This window comes from Seriola lalandi, unplaced genomic scaffold (assembly GCF_002814215.2).
Source record: "Seriola lalandi dorsalis isolate HSWRI2012SDOR001 ecotype SW California unplaced genomic scaffold, Sedor1 jcf7180002054502, whole genome shotgun sequence".
NCBI lineage: Eukaryota > Metazoa > Chordata > Actinopteri > Carangiformes > Carangidae > Seriola > Seriola lalandi.
The window spans coordinates 390,249-406,904 of NW_019525055.1; the positions used below are offsets into that span (position 1 = coordinate 390,249).

General features: G+C 39.2%; 1 protein-coding gene and 2 non-coding genes across 3 annotated transcripts; 1 reads left to right on the forward strand and 2 right to left on the reverse strand.

Moving 5' to 3' along the window:
* Positions 1-4,432: 4,432 nt before the first annotated feature.
* Positions 4,433-12,811, reverse strand: znf346 (zinc finger protein 346). Its single transcript, XM_023413039.2, has 7 exons — positions 12,658-12,811; positions 10,774-10,877; positions 9,084-9,185; positions 8,380-8,527; positions 7,920-8,168; positions 7,692-7,791; positions 4,433-6,821 (listed from the first exon to the last, which is right to left on the reverse strand). The coding sequence occupies exons 1-7, from the start codon at positions 12,752-12,754 to the stop codon at positions 6,617-6,619; spliced, it is 1,005 nt and encodes a 334-aa protein (XP_023268807.2). The 5' UTR covers positions 12,755-12,811; the 3' UTR covers positions 4,433-6,616.
* A 2,298-nt stretch (positions 12,812-15,109) lies between these two features.
* trnav-aac (transfer RNA valine (anticodon AAC)) lies at positions 15,110-15,182 on the forward strand. The gene has a single exon. It is a non-coding gene; the product is annotated as a tRNA-Val (tRNA).
* Positions 15,183-16,292: 1,110 nt separating this feature from the next.
* Positions 16,293-16,364, reverse strand: trnad-guc (transfer RNA aspartic acid (anticodon GUC)). Its single transcript has one exon. It is a non-coding gene; the product is annotated as a tRNA-Asp (tRNA).
* Between the last annotated feature and the right edge of the window lie 292 nt (positions 16,365-16,656).

The following is a 16,656-nucleotide window of genomic DNA, read 5'->3' on the forward strand; positions in this document are numbered from 1 at the left end:
TATCCTGCTGGAAAGTGACTGGAGGCTGCTGTTTGAGCATCTTAAAAACATATGGTTTGCTTTGGAAAGTGTTCAGCGGCAAATTAAAGTTAAAGTGAGTCTATGTCACTTTTGCTATATTTATTGCCTGTGTTGTAATGACTTACTATCATTTCCCCAGTTGCTCTCATCATGTCTCCAGCAGCCAGACGAACAGCAAGTGGGAACAGGATCAAAGGTTAGTAACAAATGTGTCTTCTGGAGAGGTACAACATGTTTACCTTCTGTTATTCCTCTTATAAAACAGTGAGGTGTTTATCTGCAGCTACATGCTAACCCTGCATCAGATAAAGCGTCTCCACGTGGCACCTTTGTAGCCATAGCCCCGATCATATAGTTGCATTTTTGAGGAGCCCAACGAAGCCATGGAGTAGCTTCATGCGTAAGTTACGTAGGTAAGCTGTAAGCCCTCAACACACAACTATAAACCTGTCTTTATTTTATCATGAAGAGAGGAAGAGCCGACTTATCGGAATGTAGTTTAATAATTTTGTGGGAAAACCCTGAACGGTGCAAAACCCCGCTCAATGAAATAAAAAGCACGACTGTTCGGAAAACTGCGCAATCCGGCAAAAGTGATGGTATTAAATCAACTAGTTCTACCAAACGAAGGTATAAACATTTGAAAATTGTCTCTGGTGCTACACTAGCTTGTGCACATGAAAAGTGGCAGAAGTAGTTGTGTGAAGAATGAAAAAAGAAAGATGTTCAAACTAATCGTTTTCACACTCTTGCACATCTGGCCAATCGTCACACGAAGTGGACGAGCTTGCTGGATTGTTGGTTTTGAAAAAGGTGTGGGTGGAGGGATCCAACACGCGCTTCATTTGAAGCGTACTGATGCTTTTACCAACTGAATCATAGAATGCGTCTGTTTTCCTCTGAGGACAAGGAAAGCAGAAAAGAACATCTGGATACAATGGATCTTCTGTATTTATGACACATATCATTATAAAACAGCTGTAGGTTTACACACAGACAATAAGAAATATAGAGATCCGTGAGCTTCTCAGCAGTTTCTCACAAACACTGTCTGGCAACCAAAGCATTTTTCAAGGAGAGTAGGCAAATTTAACTGACAATAAAAGACAATTTATTCAGGCTCATCCGTTAGTGGACACTGGAAGATGATACTGTTTGTGCATAAACCCAGACTGGGAGCATTTTAATGCTGACATTCCTCTTTTAATTGAATTACAATAACGGTGAAGCCCATTCAACCTGTAGGGGACCAAGACAAATTGTCTTGTCTGGCTGCTCTTACAGACTATCCTGATGTCACCCTGTGTGCCCCACATACTACAGGCCTACACAACTGCACACACTGGATATACACACAGCTGCAATGCTACACTGTGAATGTCTTTTTGAGCAGGACGCTGGAGTTTCCAAAATGGACTCATTACGGATCATTTACTGTTAAAGTACTAAATGGTGAATGTTTTGTGCTTAGTTTGGAAGGCATTGACTTTGAATTTTTTTTAAATAGTATTTCTATTAAATGCTATTCTATTATTACCTTTAATTTAGTTTAATTTTCATTTCTTCACCCCTGCAAGTTTTGTTAAAGCTTTACAATTCGGATGTTGTCTTTTTTTATTTTGCATTTTAAAATCCCAAATCTGTCTCAAAAAACTATTAAAAATTCCAAGTTTGAAAATTGGTTTTCCCTCAAATTCAAGGACAGGAACATACCTGTGCACACACACACATGAACATACTTGTGCACACACAACTTTTATTTATGCCAAACTGGGCTCACTGACCTCCACTTCGGGGCCAGGAGAAAGATAAAGAGGGAACAAGCTGTCTTTGTGTCTGACAAACTACTTTCTGCACATTACACACACACACACACACACACACACACACACAATGAAGTATTCACTGTGCATCCAGGAGTGTGTTCAAAATATAAGCATAAGCATCAATCCTGAGATGTAACCTGGACGTTTTAAGGCTGTCTGGGAGTTCGGGGGGTGGTGGGGGGTCAACGGCATTGAAACCTCAGCCAGGAAATTCACAGCGACTGACTCGACACCGTGTCGACTTTAGAACAGTTTGTGTGTGTTTCATATGCATTCATCTTTGTATTAGCTGTGGATAAACACTCAAGCCGCTCACACTGAACACCGTTCTGTGTGTTTCAGATGAAGTGCTTGCCTGATTGTCGAATGTCTGAAACCCAGACCTCCACATCCTGAAAACACATTCAGCTTCTGACTAAAAGCAACAGAATGCTTATAGACAATGTTTCTGCCTGAACACAAAATCTGCTGTAGGAGAAATGGTTTCAGTTGTTTCGCATTGGGAGATTTGTGTATTTGACTTTTTGTCTTTTCTGTTTTCACTGGTTTTCTGTGGACTGGCCTCAGCTGAAGAAGGTGATGTTATTTTTGCACCACTCAGGATTTAGCAACACTTAAATTGAAGTCTGACAGCAGTTGGGGGTTGTTTGCTTGATTTTCTAATGTTAATAAAGAAATATTTAATATTTGAGGCTAAGATATTACGGGCTCTAAGACATCACTGTTTCTGAAGAGACAATTTGAAGTTTGAGGTTTTGTCCATCCATTTTTCCTCTAGTTCTTCTATTTTCTTAAGTGTCATTTTCTCAAAAGTCAAGTGGATTTAGAGTGTAATGATTATTCTAGAGGCCAGGATGCACACTGAAGAAGAAATAGTGTGATTACTGAATCGGGATACATCTAGAAAATTGTACACTAAAGGCAGATATGAGGTTGAATGAGCAAGTGGAAACCAAATGGGATAAACCGGCACCAGTCAGTCAAGGCAAACTCGGCCTCAAGCATACCTCACTGTAAGCTTTGACATCTCCATACTGGACATCCAGAGGGTTTTCCATTCCACAGGTATTTTCAGGATTCACCTAGAAAAAATAATCAAAATGCATCAGCAGAAAATCAGTTAGAAGAGGTCGAAGTTCCACCCACACGTTGTGTTTGTCTAACAGGCGATGGAAAGTGCAGTGAAGATAGATGGAGATTCAGTAAAAAAAAAAAAAAAAAAAAAAAAAAAAGGAAAGAAAATGGATTGGTTTGTCTTTGTGCTGAACTCACTGTTGACAGGTCGTGTGAGGAAAATGCCACTTGAGCTTAAACAAGCCTTTGTCATGAGCTGATCCGGCACTAGCAAAGAGTAAGTGCTCCACCATGTGGACTCAAAGATATCAGCCCGCATGAAGCTCACAGGGATGATTGAGGCTAATTTTCTCTCAAACTGAGGTTTGAAAGTTTGACAAATGTTCCTTTTGCATTTGTATTGTCCTTTTGTGGTCAGAGCTCAAGCTTTGTCTTGTTAATGTGCAATTTCACTCTGGTCTGTGGTCAGACAGTAATGTCACTTTCTTCCTTGTTTTTTACTTTTTCTAACCAAAGTTGAGACATATTTCCCCCATGTGTGATGACTGAACATTTCATTCCAAAACTATGGCCATTAATCTGCTGCTACAACAGCTTTAACAATGCTGGGAAGGATTTCAACATGATTTTGGACCGTTTGGTGAGTTCAGCCAGTGATGTCTGGTCATTAGGCCTGACTCACAGTTGGCATTGCACTTGATACCAGAGGTCAGCAATGGAGTTAAGGTCTGTGCAGTTCTACACCAGACTGGGAAAAACATTTCTTTAAGGGCCTGGCTTCATGCATGGAGGCATTGTCATATTGAATCGGGAGAGGCTCTTGCCCAAACTCAAAGTTGGAAACATAACTATCGTCTTAACCAGACCAGACCAAAACCGTGGAAAAGGCAGGTGACGATCTTATAGCAAAACCCAGATTCATCGACCTGACAGCAGCTGGATTCATCACTCCAAGCAACACCCTTCCACTGCTCCAGATTCTAACGGTGGTGTGCTTTACTCCAACAGGCACCTGTCAATGAGAAGGGTGATGGTGAGTACAGCTGGTGTACTTGCACAGAAACATGACTAAACTGACTTACTGGAACGACAGCACTCAGCCTTTTGGAGCACTGCTCAAGAGTATAGCCTAGCCCTGAAATTAAAAAAATATATCTCCCAATATTAATTTATTTTAAATAGACACAATTTGTACCAATGGGACTTTTTTAGAGTTGAAAAATAATGTCGTCTGTGCTATCTAGTGGGCAAACATTGTAAAGTTTGTCACTTTCTAAACAACCTCAGACGCACTGTTGGTGTTTCTGCACATTGATTTCTTTTTGCTTATCAGCTGATATATTCATTGATAATGATCTATATCTGTAATACGCTACTATCAATCAATTAATCAGCTCTTCTCAGGAGAGCCCTTCTTTTTACACTGGAAAACATGTTTACAGTCTTGAAACAATAAGCCAGGGTCCAGACAATATCTTCTGTTAAAGAAAAAACAAATAAACAAAACAAGCTCTCTTAAAACATTTCTTTACTTAACGCACATCTTCACTTCATGTTTTTCCCTCAAGTATACATAACTTATATTGAAAGTAAATCTTAATCACAAAAACACCTAACACACAAAGACCGAGGATGAAAAACAAAAAGGCCATTTGTCTTGTATACATCATGTACTATACAGTATGTATGAGCCCTCTTCGTATAAATTACATCCAAAAAAATTGTTTTTTTCGTTAGCCAGAAAGTTGAAGACATTCAATACTAAAATAGTCAACCAATCATCTCTTATGAGGACAAATGGACTAAAAAATGTTTTTTGTTATTCTAATATTGACATCACTTTCTATTTTGACATCACTCTTGAAAATCTCTGCAGTAAATATTGTAATCTCTGCTATGGACAGTAATTACATCAGTCTCCCTATGGAGTTTATAAAGCCCCATTTTGGACCTCTCAAATGGAAAGTATTTAAAAATCTTTCACCCTTCAGTAAACCAAGAATATAACTTAAAAGTAGAAAAAAGCTTATATTTTCATGAGCCCACAGCTGTAATACATCCACTACGTTTGAAATGTGAGGACAGTATTAGTGTTTTCCATTATAATCCCTTTCCTCTCCATCCTGTAACTGAAACTGTCCTGACTCCTGAAAAATTAAAAGAATTTCTTTTTATAAAAATGACATCAACCTCTACAAAATACTTAGTGTTGACAATGATTAACAGCAGCGGTTTCTGGTACTTTTTGAAGAAGCAGAGGATGTAATTTAGGCTCTGAACATCTGGATATTTCATCAATTAATGATGAGCATCTGATAAAGATGTGCCCTGTCACAATGTTATTTAAGTGTCCTATAATAAAAATATTTTATTCCTTTCTTATGCATCCTATGAAAATAAAATGAACAGGAACAGGAAAAAACAACACATGGTTAAATAATTAGAAAAGATTGCTCGTAAATCCTTTGAGTTTTACCAAGCTTTAGGTTGTCTTCTTATAGTGAAAAATCACTGTGCTTAAGAATAAGCAAATAAGAAACTGTTGAACTCAGAGGAATTCTGTACCACCACAAGTATCATCTTGTCCAGATTACCACATTAAAAAAAATCTAATGAATTCACCATCTGGACTCTGATTTACACAGAACAAGCAAATTTTTCCATGAAAAACAACAACAAACAACTTCGAGATATTTCAGCTTTAAATAAAAATAAAAAAGGAGGAAAAGAAAAACTGTAAAAGCAACTTCTCTAAAAATTCAACTAACAACAGATTTATCTGGGCAGAAAGCCTTAGACTGTTTTTTTTTTTGTTTTAAATCTGTATAGGCAGCAAAGATATTATCAAAACTGGCTACAGTGACTGATCTGGCTCTGCTAAGGTTCGACTTCACGTCTTTTCCTTGTCTGCATCTTCAACATCACATTTAGAAATAATCAAACATGGGTAAAGTAGAGAAATGAGGTGAGGACATGTGTAAAATACATTCACTGGAGATGCAAACTAACTATATTCAGATGAATGGCGGAACAAGAGGTGTGAAGTGGAGAGCAGCTTAGCTTTGAATTGTCCTTGGTTATATGTGACTGGTACTAGATGTTAGTACTGGTTAGATGTTAGTAGAGGTTAAACAATTAAATTGGCTTACTGTATGTGACTGATGCATTAAACCAGACTTTAAATAATGATTAATATGCTTTAGACTTTCTATTAGAATGGTTTTCAGTCAGTAAACAAATATGTAACGGAAGTAGCAGGCAGTTGAACCCTCACAGACATTCTTGATTGTGACTGTAGGTAAAGCTGCATCACCGCTGAACCTATGATCACACGTTGAAGGGTATAACTGCTGCCCATCATTTCATCTCTCACGCACACGCGCGCACACACGCACACACACACACACACACACACACACACACACACGGAAAAAAACAAAACTTTTTTTCCATTAGAGGAGAAAAAACATTCTTTAGCCGTTTCAGCTGGGAACCCAAAATGACAAACTAACGCGTTGGGGTTCAAACCTGTGGTTTAGATGATTCTGTTCCGGGGGAACACCTACTGACGAGAGACTCTGACAGGAGCTGAAGGTCCATGGAGGTTGATGGTTTGTTAATGTGTTAAAGGGGCTGGTTGTTGTGTGTCATTCCAAGTCCTGACTGAAACCTCTGCAGTCCCTCCCTGTCCAGCCTCAAGTATACTGGTACTCCTCTGAGTACTCTGTGTCCTCGGGAGTGTACTGGTTTTCTCCGGCTGTGTACTGGTCGTTCCCAGGGGCGTACTGGTCATCTGCAGCTGTGTACTGGTTGTCTTCGCTGGTGCACTGGTTGTCACTCCCGTATGATTGTTCTGCTGCTTGTTGGTTCTCTGTAGTGTTCATGCCTGATTTCTTCATTCTTAAGAGAAAAATAAAGACACATTTTGTTGCTAGTAATAAGATGGGACACATTGACACAAAGCATTTCTTTTTAAATTTAGAATATTCACTCCTTTATTTAGTTTTTTCAAGTGAGATCAAACTGACAGAACTGTGGCGAGTGTTAAAGAAAGCAACACTAGAACATGTGTCAGAGATGGGTATCGGATGACATCTGACATCATAAATATCACAAAGAACAAAGTGGCTGCGGCAGCCATCTACGGAAACCATCAGTATACACATTCTTTGTTTTTGGTTGTGTTAGAAATTCAAACAGCACTGTTTGAATTTAAACGCACAGATTCATGAACTTAAAACATCACCAGCAGGGGGCTCCAATGGGGAGCATTCCTAAAATTCACTGATAGCTGACTTTGTGAAATGCAACTGTTTTGTCACATTTGGTTATCTCTGATGTGCCAGCGGAGGCACAGCAAATAAACAGAACACAGTCAGGACAGGAGTTCGCCTTCGTCAGATGCACTCTGTTCAGGCAAGCAGCCCCCCCTCCTCCTACGCTGCTTGTGTTACTTTGCCATGTAGTTACATCACATCTCCTTGTTGCATGGGTTGCTATAAGCACACTTGTCATCCACTGCTCCTAGTGACCAACACTGCAGCTTCCACTTCACCTGAAGATTAGGTTAGTGCAGCGCATACCTGACTAGCTCCTGATTTTGAGGTCAAAACTAAATAAAATAGCCGCCATCCCAAACAGAAAAAGACTAATGTGAACATAGTGTTGGGCTGAATAATGAAGTGAAACAATACAGCAATTCAGTGTAATTATCAGGTTGACAAAATCTATTCTTCTCCTTAAAAAAAAAAAGGAGATGCTTGTACTTACTGGTTCTTATGTTTGGCACCACTGATATGCGACTGGTACTGCTCCACAGAGTTTAGTTCAATGTTGCAGACAGTACATGGGTAGCCCTTAAGTGTAGATGCTGTAGACACATACAAAAGGAGAGAAGTTAGACTTTTTGAAGTCTGTAACATTAAATTCTTAAAGTAGAGTGATTAAAATGGCAGTTCTCCACATACAATACGAGAATTCCCAATTCTGTGGCCTGACCTGGTGCTGTGGAGGGACCGTACGTCTCCATCAGTTTGAGCTTGGTCATCTGTTTTCTATGCTTCTTGCCAACGTAGTGCTGCTGGGCCATGAGCGGGTTGTTGAAGGAGGCCTGGCAGATGGAGCAGAAACGGTCTGGGTTGTTGTTGTTGTTGTTGTTGTTGTTGTTGCCCATTACTGGCACACTGCTCAAATCATCTGCAGGTTTCTTCTTCGGCTGAACTGTTGGTGCCGTTTGGCAGGCTACCGCTGAAGAGGAGATACAATGAAAGCAAATGTTATTCAATGTAATTTGTACAGTGCTTAAGAAAAAAATCAGGTTTGACCAAAACTAAGACACAAATTGAAAAAATGTAAATCATACACTCATTCCGGAAAATAGGATAAAAGCAATAGCCAAAATTCAATAAAGATAATGGAAGGTAAAAAGCTGCAGGTTCTGAATACAGTCCAACAATACCTGGGGTCTGGGGACCGGCCGTCTTCAGTCTCAGGTTCTTGGCGTGAACTTTTCCCTGGTAGTGAGACTCGGCCACCACAGGAGAGGAGAAGGTCATGTTACATACATGACACACCTTAGACCGGTCAGTGTCTCCATTGTTACAGTCCTGCAGAAAAGGACACACGCAGGAACATAGATCACTTGTCCGTTAAAAAAAAAGGGCTTAACAGTATGTGATTCCTAAAACTGAATGAAAATGGCTTTTCTCTGACATTTGAGATGTTAACCAGGGCATTAATTATGTGCTGAAACAATAGGCCTTTCTCAATAAAGACTATGCAACATTCAAACACTCCTAGAAGTTGACAGCAGAAACAAAACTCCACAGAACAAGACATCTCAGTATGCTCAATTTTCACTTAACAATTTTTACTTTTTCGAAGTACTGTTGTTTTTGATTCAAGCGTGGCAAATGAAAAGTGACAGAGCATTTGGCGTCACACAGAGTACAGTTTTTAAGTTGATGAAATAAAAAGTAATAGAGCATTCACATTTGAAGACACGCTCATTCTTTAATATGTCACTTCAAAAATCAACAAAATATGTAACTTGCCCACGTATGCCCAAACCTTTGCATTGAACTGGAACTTTTATTCATGCTGGTTTTGGGTGATTTATGCTGTTCAGGTTCAGATTACATTAACTGAGTGCTTTTTACTCACACTGTCAGATGATGATGATGATGTCTTTAACTTTTTGAACGCTGGCTCCTTCTCATTTTGGATGGAAATATATCGCCGCACTTTGTTGGCATGTTTCTTGCTCTGAAAGGAGAAGCACAAAATGTTAATCACAAAGTGAACAACCAATATCAACACAGTCCCTCTACATTAAACACATTTTCAAGAAGCAGCTTGTGCATTTTCATGGCTGGTGTGTTTCTTCTAAATGACTGAGTTGAATGAGTGAACAATCATTTTTGCATTTAGTCCTGAAAAAAAAACTCATCTTAATTATGGCTGCAAAGTTTCATGTATAGACTCTTCTGGTAAAATTATGAATCTATTAAATTTAACCTGACCATTTCAGTAATCTATCAATAGTCTCTGTCATCTGTCTACTACTAATATACTACTATATCTACTATAAATGTTAAATGTGTTTTACTTACAACTACAATGTAAAGATTTGCTGCTTTTCTTTGTTTCATATCACTACAAATGATAAAATAAATGTATAAAATAAATGATAAAATAACTTTCTTGACTATTGTTCAGACCCAAAGTTTTAGGAATCATGTTGGCCTCTTCTAACTTGTGGTCAGCACTTAACCTTAGCTGCTGAAATTTCATAGAGAAAAAAGTATAAAGAAAGAAAATAAATACAATAAAGTAAAAGCCCTAGTACTCATTTAGAACAACATAACATTTAGACTTTGTCTTCGCTTATCTAAGTCGTTAACTGTTTACCTGTGAAAACAACATTTTGTCAACACTAGTTTCCAGGAAATGCCTGAACTATAGGAAAACAGATACATTTCTTCTTCGTCATCCTCTTTTCAGTCTGCAAACTACATAAAATGTGGATCGCAGCCAACATCTGGTGAGCAGTGGGGCCGCAACTCTCCTTACTCTACTGAATCTCAGCTGGTTAAACTTCTGCTCTGTCCCCTTCTGCTCTCTGTGATCCTCTATGATGTGATTTAATACAACCAAACTCAGATTCCTGACTTTTCTAATGTCACATAGGATTCAGTTTAATACCTATGTCACAATCAAACCGACCAAAGTGTGAAAATATCAATGACAACCAGTAAGGATGATGAGGCCTAGAATTATTTGCAAAGTGCCAACTTCCTAATATGATTAATTAATCATCAAACATGACCTGGACCTGGATAAGCAGCAGGATATGGATGGATAAATGGATTTATCTAAGGTCCACATATGAGTTTTACATAAGGTGTGGAACAATAGCACTGGGGATTTTCTAGATAGTGTTCACGAAAAATCACATACAAAAATATTTTTTCAATAAATTTACTGCCAATGGCAGGAGAGGGAAAATATCCAAGACCACTGTAAATGAAATTTAAGGCTGAAATTCAAGTTTTAATACCTTCAAGATTTGCAGATACCACACAGTTGTTCTCATTTACATAATTTTCTGTTATACTTATTATAAAGAAGTTATTTGATGAAGATTCATAAATACTTCCCACAAAACCAGCTTAATGTGGATATACTCCTATATCAATTATAAAGCCATTTATACGCTGTTAAGTACATTCAATAATTACACCTTGTAGCTAATAATTATGCACCTTTCCCCATATCACTGAGCATAGTAGCACAGTCAAAAAAACTGTCCCTTGACATGAACACAGCCGCAGCAGACTGTGGGCTCACTGACCTGATAATGAGTCAACTTCTGAGACTCAGAAATTAGGACAGCACTGCAGACTTTACACTGGGAGTCAGAAAACAGGTCACTGTGCTCCTTTATCATCTTATTTACTGCAGGAAGGGTAAGAAAAACAGGAGATTTCAAATCAGGTTACATCTTCTGGGAATATGTAACTATAACACATTGTGAAAAAAAAAAACCTATCCATGGCGAGAGTTCAAAAAAGAATTCAGCTCAATAACTACTCAACATGCTCTTTCATTTATCAAGGGCATGAGACCGTAGTGTCCAATTCCTGCCTGGTAAATGTGAGACGCTTACCTTGTGCACGTTAATGCCTATGCAGACATCTGTGAGCAACATACTCACAGACACAGAAGCATGTTTTAGGCCCAACTATGAGTCTGAGTCATTATTCTTGGCTCATACAATCTGGAAAATTAATTTATCTTAATGCGTCAAATACATACACCAAAAATAACTGGTGATATATTACACAGATATGATTAGGCCAAGGAGAATATATTGGTTAGATAGGACATTGTTGGAGTAAGACAAGTCATAATGTCTTTTATAGAAACTCCATAACATAACTGAGCCTCCACCATGTTTCACAGTTCTATTTTTGAAAGCTTCTTTTTTTTCTTCTTCTTTGAACACAGAGCTGATGCAACTCTAAAACTCTAATTTCATTGCATCTGCCCAAAGGACACTATCCCAGCAGCTTTTCAACATGCATTTTAGCAACTGTTGTCACAGGCACATCAAGCTGTTTGGTGATTTTGTAACCTTTACCTAGACTATGCTTGGCAATTATAGTCATCCTTGTCTCCTCAGACAGTTCTACCCTTTTCTTTCCCTTGTGCATGTTCAATAAATAATAAAAAGCTTGATGAGCACATTTCACCATTTAAATAAACTGAATAACTGATTAGAAGACTGACACCTATGATCCTAACTGAGGACAATCTGCTTGGAATAGGAGTGCAATCTACTTATTTACCAACACATGTTAGGGGCACCAATAATTTTGTCCAGGCCATTTTATAAGGTCTTTAAAAAATAAACATGAATTTGGCTCTTTTAGCAGCTTCTTTATTTTGCTTTATGGCAATAATACTTTATTTCTGTAGCTGTATTGTAGCCTCTACATCAGGGAGGGAAAACATCTTTATACTGCGATAATCCAGAATTCAAGTTAATACTACTTTATCAAATCATCTCAAACCACAGACCCTTTATTAGCTGCTGAGACTGCATTTCTTACTGATGTGCTTTTTGTTTTGGCATCACTGTCACCATCGCATCAGTAGTACGCCATGGAAGATACATAAATAAACGATAGTAGCAACGGTGGTCAACGCAAACAGAGCTGACAGCACTACTGTGAGGAGCAACAATCAGTACACGTGTCAGATATTAGACACGTTTGCATTTACAAATTACATTCAGACAACTCATACAAAGTTTAGCTCCTGTGGTGTCCATTCAAAAGTTCAGGAGTAATAACTAACGCTAAGTACAAGAGCAAACCTGGATTATAGTGCAACCCGCATTTGACCTCAACCATGCATGTCTGTGGGAACCAAACGTAAAAACGCCTCCCTCAGTCTCCACTGGTCCGCAGGCAGACGCACAGGCACTCTGAAGCTGTATCGGATGCAGACTTGCTCTCATCGACCTTGGGAGCTGAAACGGCTACAGCTAGCTCAGTTTAGCTCAGTTTAGCACAGTGAAGCAAACCCGCTCCGCTCAACCTGCACTGGCGGCTAATGTTAGCTTCCAGTCAACACTGGTATTTTAAGACAGATTCGTCTCGACTGTGACCGGGTGCACTGACATGGGGCTCTGTTGCAATAAAGGTCAAATTAGTAAAGAAACAGGTCATACCCTCCGCCGGCCCCGAAGGTAAGTAAGGAAAGTCTTCCGTCTGCATCACGACAGCCATAATATTTCTACTTACAACCAGCGGCGTCGTAATACGCATGCGCAGCAGATGGACGCAGCTTCTTCTTCTTCCTCCTTCTGTCCCGCACAATAGGTATGGTTTAGTACACTGCTGCCCCTCAATGGTGTGGTAACGTCATTGATACTTTTGCCTCTGAGACCTATATTTGTGGTTCTGAGGAAGTGTACTATTTCCCTAGTTGTATTGAAACACCCCATCGCTCAGTAGTACTGTAAGGAAACATTTTAATTTCCAGTTTGCCTAATTCCATGAACAAAATCCTCCTTTACCAGCACAGAGTAAGCAATACATCGAGACATGTTGTACTGACTCCAGGAGTCCTCAGTATTCACAATTGCCATCTCTGTGCTTCCCCGCCAGCACCAACCCACTTGCTTGTCTGCAATATTCCAGCCCTAGCCTTGTCAATTTGATCTCATCTTTCAAAGTCATGTTCACTCTGTTGCCAGGTTTAACTCATGGTTGGATGTTGTATATCTTTGTCCCTATCTGCATCCCACTGTTGCTGCCATTGATGATTCAGTCTCTCACTGATGATGCTGCGACACTCCATCCTGCCAAATGCTGCGGTACTCCATCCTGCCATCTACACTATCCCTGCCTAAACTTGCCCTAGCTAACCTATTCACCACCTCATTGTCCACAACCTCAACATGTGCTGGCACCCATAGAAAATCCACACTACATGCCTGCCTCTCCAGTGTCAAAACATACGGACCCCACCTTTATTCTACCAAATCCCAGTTCCTCTGAGAATTTTCTTGCAGAGCTGCCCCTACCCCTCTCCAACTCCCAACACTTCACTAGCATATAGATTGATGGAAGAGCTTGTTAGATCATTTTTATTGTACTTGTTGTTGACATTATTAACTGTATTTAATGAGTTTGATTTTGAATATTATTGTACCCTGTTCATATAAAATGCTTCAGAGGTTTATAATGTGTCAAGTGTTAGAAATCAATATTGACTGTTTTGTCAGTAGTGTGATGATGAATTGGTAACTGTACTTACCATAAAGGCTATTTGGCCCATGGAAGCATTCTGGGTGTTAAGATACAATCCAGGGGAGGTGAATGCACATATAAACAATGATTGGTCAATTTCTTTCAAGTAAAAGAGGAGTGTCATGATGTGCCCCTATAAGAAGAATGCAGAATTGGACTGAGGCAATACAAGTGAATGGGAATATAGATTGTGAGAGCACAGATGAACTTATGAAGTTGGATGGAAAAGAGACAACATGGCAAATAAACATTTTTATAGCAGTATATCCTTTAACTGAAGCGTACAGCACAAGGCACAACTGAAGGCAATGCCAGTCAAGGTGGTGTGTCTCTTGACTGGGCTCCTAGCAGCAGTGCTGGTGTGGCACTTTCTGAGGCTGCTGTGCTGCAATCCAGCACCTCCCTGTGTGCTGATGCTGCATTGTCTGACATTGAACAAAAATATCTTAATGGGATGCAGAGTGCTGTTCAGAAAAATGCAGAGGACAAATATGAAGGCTTTTATATCCAGACTTTCTTAGACAATAAGTGAAATCATTGACTTAACTTACAGTAACAAAGTTAGCAGTGCACCTTTAAAAGGTGTTGTGTTGCAGCCAGGCACCTCTCTGCCTGCTGATTCTGCTATTTCAGAGAGAGAGAGAGAGAGGCAGAGCTGTGACAAGGCACATACACAGGGACAATGTGAGGACATGACTGGCCCAAAATCTGTTTACCTTGGATTTAAAGATGCAGCAGCTTCTCCGCTTTGTCCTACAGAACCCAGTTTCACTCTGGCTACATTGCATCAACATAGTTCCACAGGCATGTCAGTTATTTACTCCATCACATCCAATACTAAGTGAGAGGACACATCGTAAAGTCCCATATACTATAAATGCCTTGTCTCTCTGCTGCTTCTGAAGTTGCTTGCATATACTAAAGCCAGCCAGACACTTGCTGATCCTAGGAGATTTGTGTGACATTACTGAGTATTTGGCAGATAGGGTGGTGAAAGATGGTTTTGGCGCTGACACCTTTGCAAGCAGCAGTTTGGCTCTGCAAAGGCCCTGCAGGCTGCAATGCTGGTAGCACATTATCAACCTTTTGACAACGCCATTGTCCAGGCCTTGAAACATCACCTAATTTGCCCCACTGCTTTTAACGGTGTCACCATGGATGTATTATAACACATCCATAGGTGTCAGCCACCAACATATTTCTTTTTGAAAACTGTCATTATTTTTTCTTTTTCTCTTTTTACATTTAATTTAAACTTAATTTAGACCTTTATTTCATATCGACAATTTCCTAAAGTCGGTAAAAATTGTACCGTTTACGAACTATCAATAGTATATATATTATATGATCTGGTTTTCAATACTATGAGTTTCCGTAGTGTAGTGGTTATCACGTTCGCCTAACACGCGAAAGGTCCCCGGTTCGAAACCGGGCGGAAACATTCTTTTCTTCCATAACAGACATTGAATCAAGCGACACAGTAAATACTGTACAATTGAGATATTTAACGTAAGCATGCATAATACGATGGTTAAATAATTATATTTTCACGTTAATAAATTTAATGTTACATCTATTTTATAGATGAATATAAATGTAATGTAATCATTCCTCAGAGGAATTTGTAGTTATTCTTGATTAAGTATTTTAAGTACAGTGTTTAAAATATAGATATTTTAAATATCAAATATATGTGTGCACAATAATTGCTCTGCTTGTATTCAAACAGCATTAATCAACCGAAGAACAATCTGTTGAAGTTGTTAAAACAACTGTTCAGTGGTCCACTTACCGTAATGTCATACCATTACAGCCAAGGATAGGTCAGGTCTGCATGAGTAAACCGGACTTGTTGTAAACTACATATGGCTGCAGAGATGGACATAGGTTGGGCGCTAAAACAAGACTTAGCTGGATTAATAGTAGTTGGAATGTATCGTGTAAAAGTTTTCCGGTACTTTGGCAGTCATGTCAACCTAAAGGTAAATATAGTTTTTGTAACTTAATGTAAAGCTCTGAGGGTTGCTCGATAGTAAGGTGTTGCGGTAGTTAATTTTAACGTTAGCTAGTTTGTGTGCTTGGTTGAGAACAATGTTGTTGTGCTTAACTTTAGTGTAAGCTTAGCTACTCCACTGCAAGTCTATCATTGCTGCTCGTGATAATAATTAGCAGAGGCTAATTAAATAACCGATATAACAATTAGGGGGGCTAATTATTATGACTGACTGTTGTGGATGCTGAAATTTTGTCAAACTATATAAACTGTAAATTAGCATTTGGGACAGCTTCAACACTAGCTATCAGCATTGCTGTGGCTGTGATATGGCAATAGTTGTAACGTTAGCTTACTGTGACTGTTATGAATAACGAGGCTGTGACACATAAGCGTTAGTTAGGATTTAATATGTTAAGTATATTGATTTAATCCTATTTTAGATGTTGTAAACAGTAGCGAGCCAATATTAAAATTAGCTATAGCATCTACAGTTATGCATCTGCTGGCTTTGACCGTTGCATCAACGCAAAAATTTGAAAGAGGGAAAAAGAACGCCTCCCCGTCGGGGAATCGAACCCCGGTCTCCCGCGTGACAGGCGGGGATACTCACCACTATACTAACGAGGATTGGCCCTGTACATGCATGCAATGACCGTCTTTAACCACTATGTGGCGTGATTTGAATCTGTATTGCTGTTTGGATTTTTTTGGCGAAGGGGGAATGAAAATATATGAAAATATGGGGGTACTAAGTTTTACATTTAAGCCTTCAACTCCCTGGTATACGTAAGTGTATAGGGTCGAATGCATTTTTTTCATATGATGCTGTGTGGAAGTTATTGGGGGTAATTTAGTTGATGGCACCTGGGCTACAGGTTCAGTGCAGAACAGCATTTTCTTTGATATTGGAGGCTTTTGA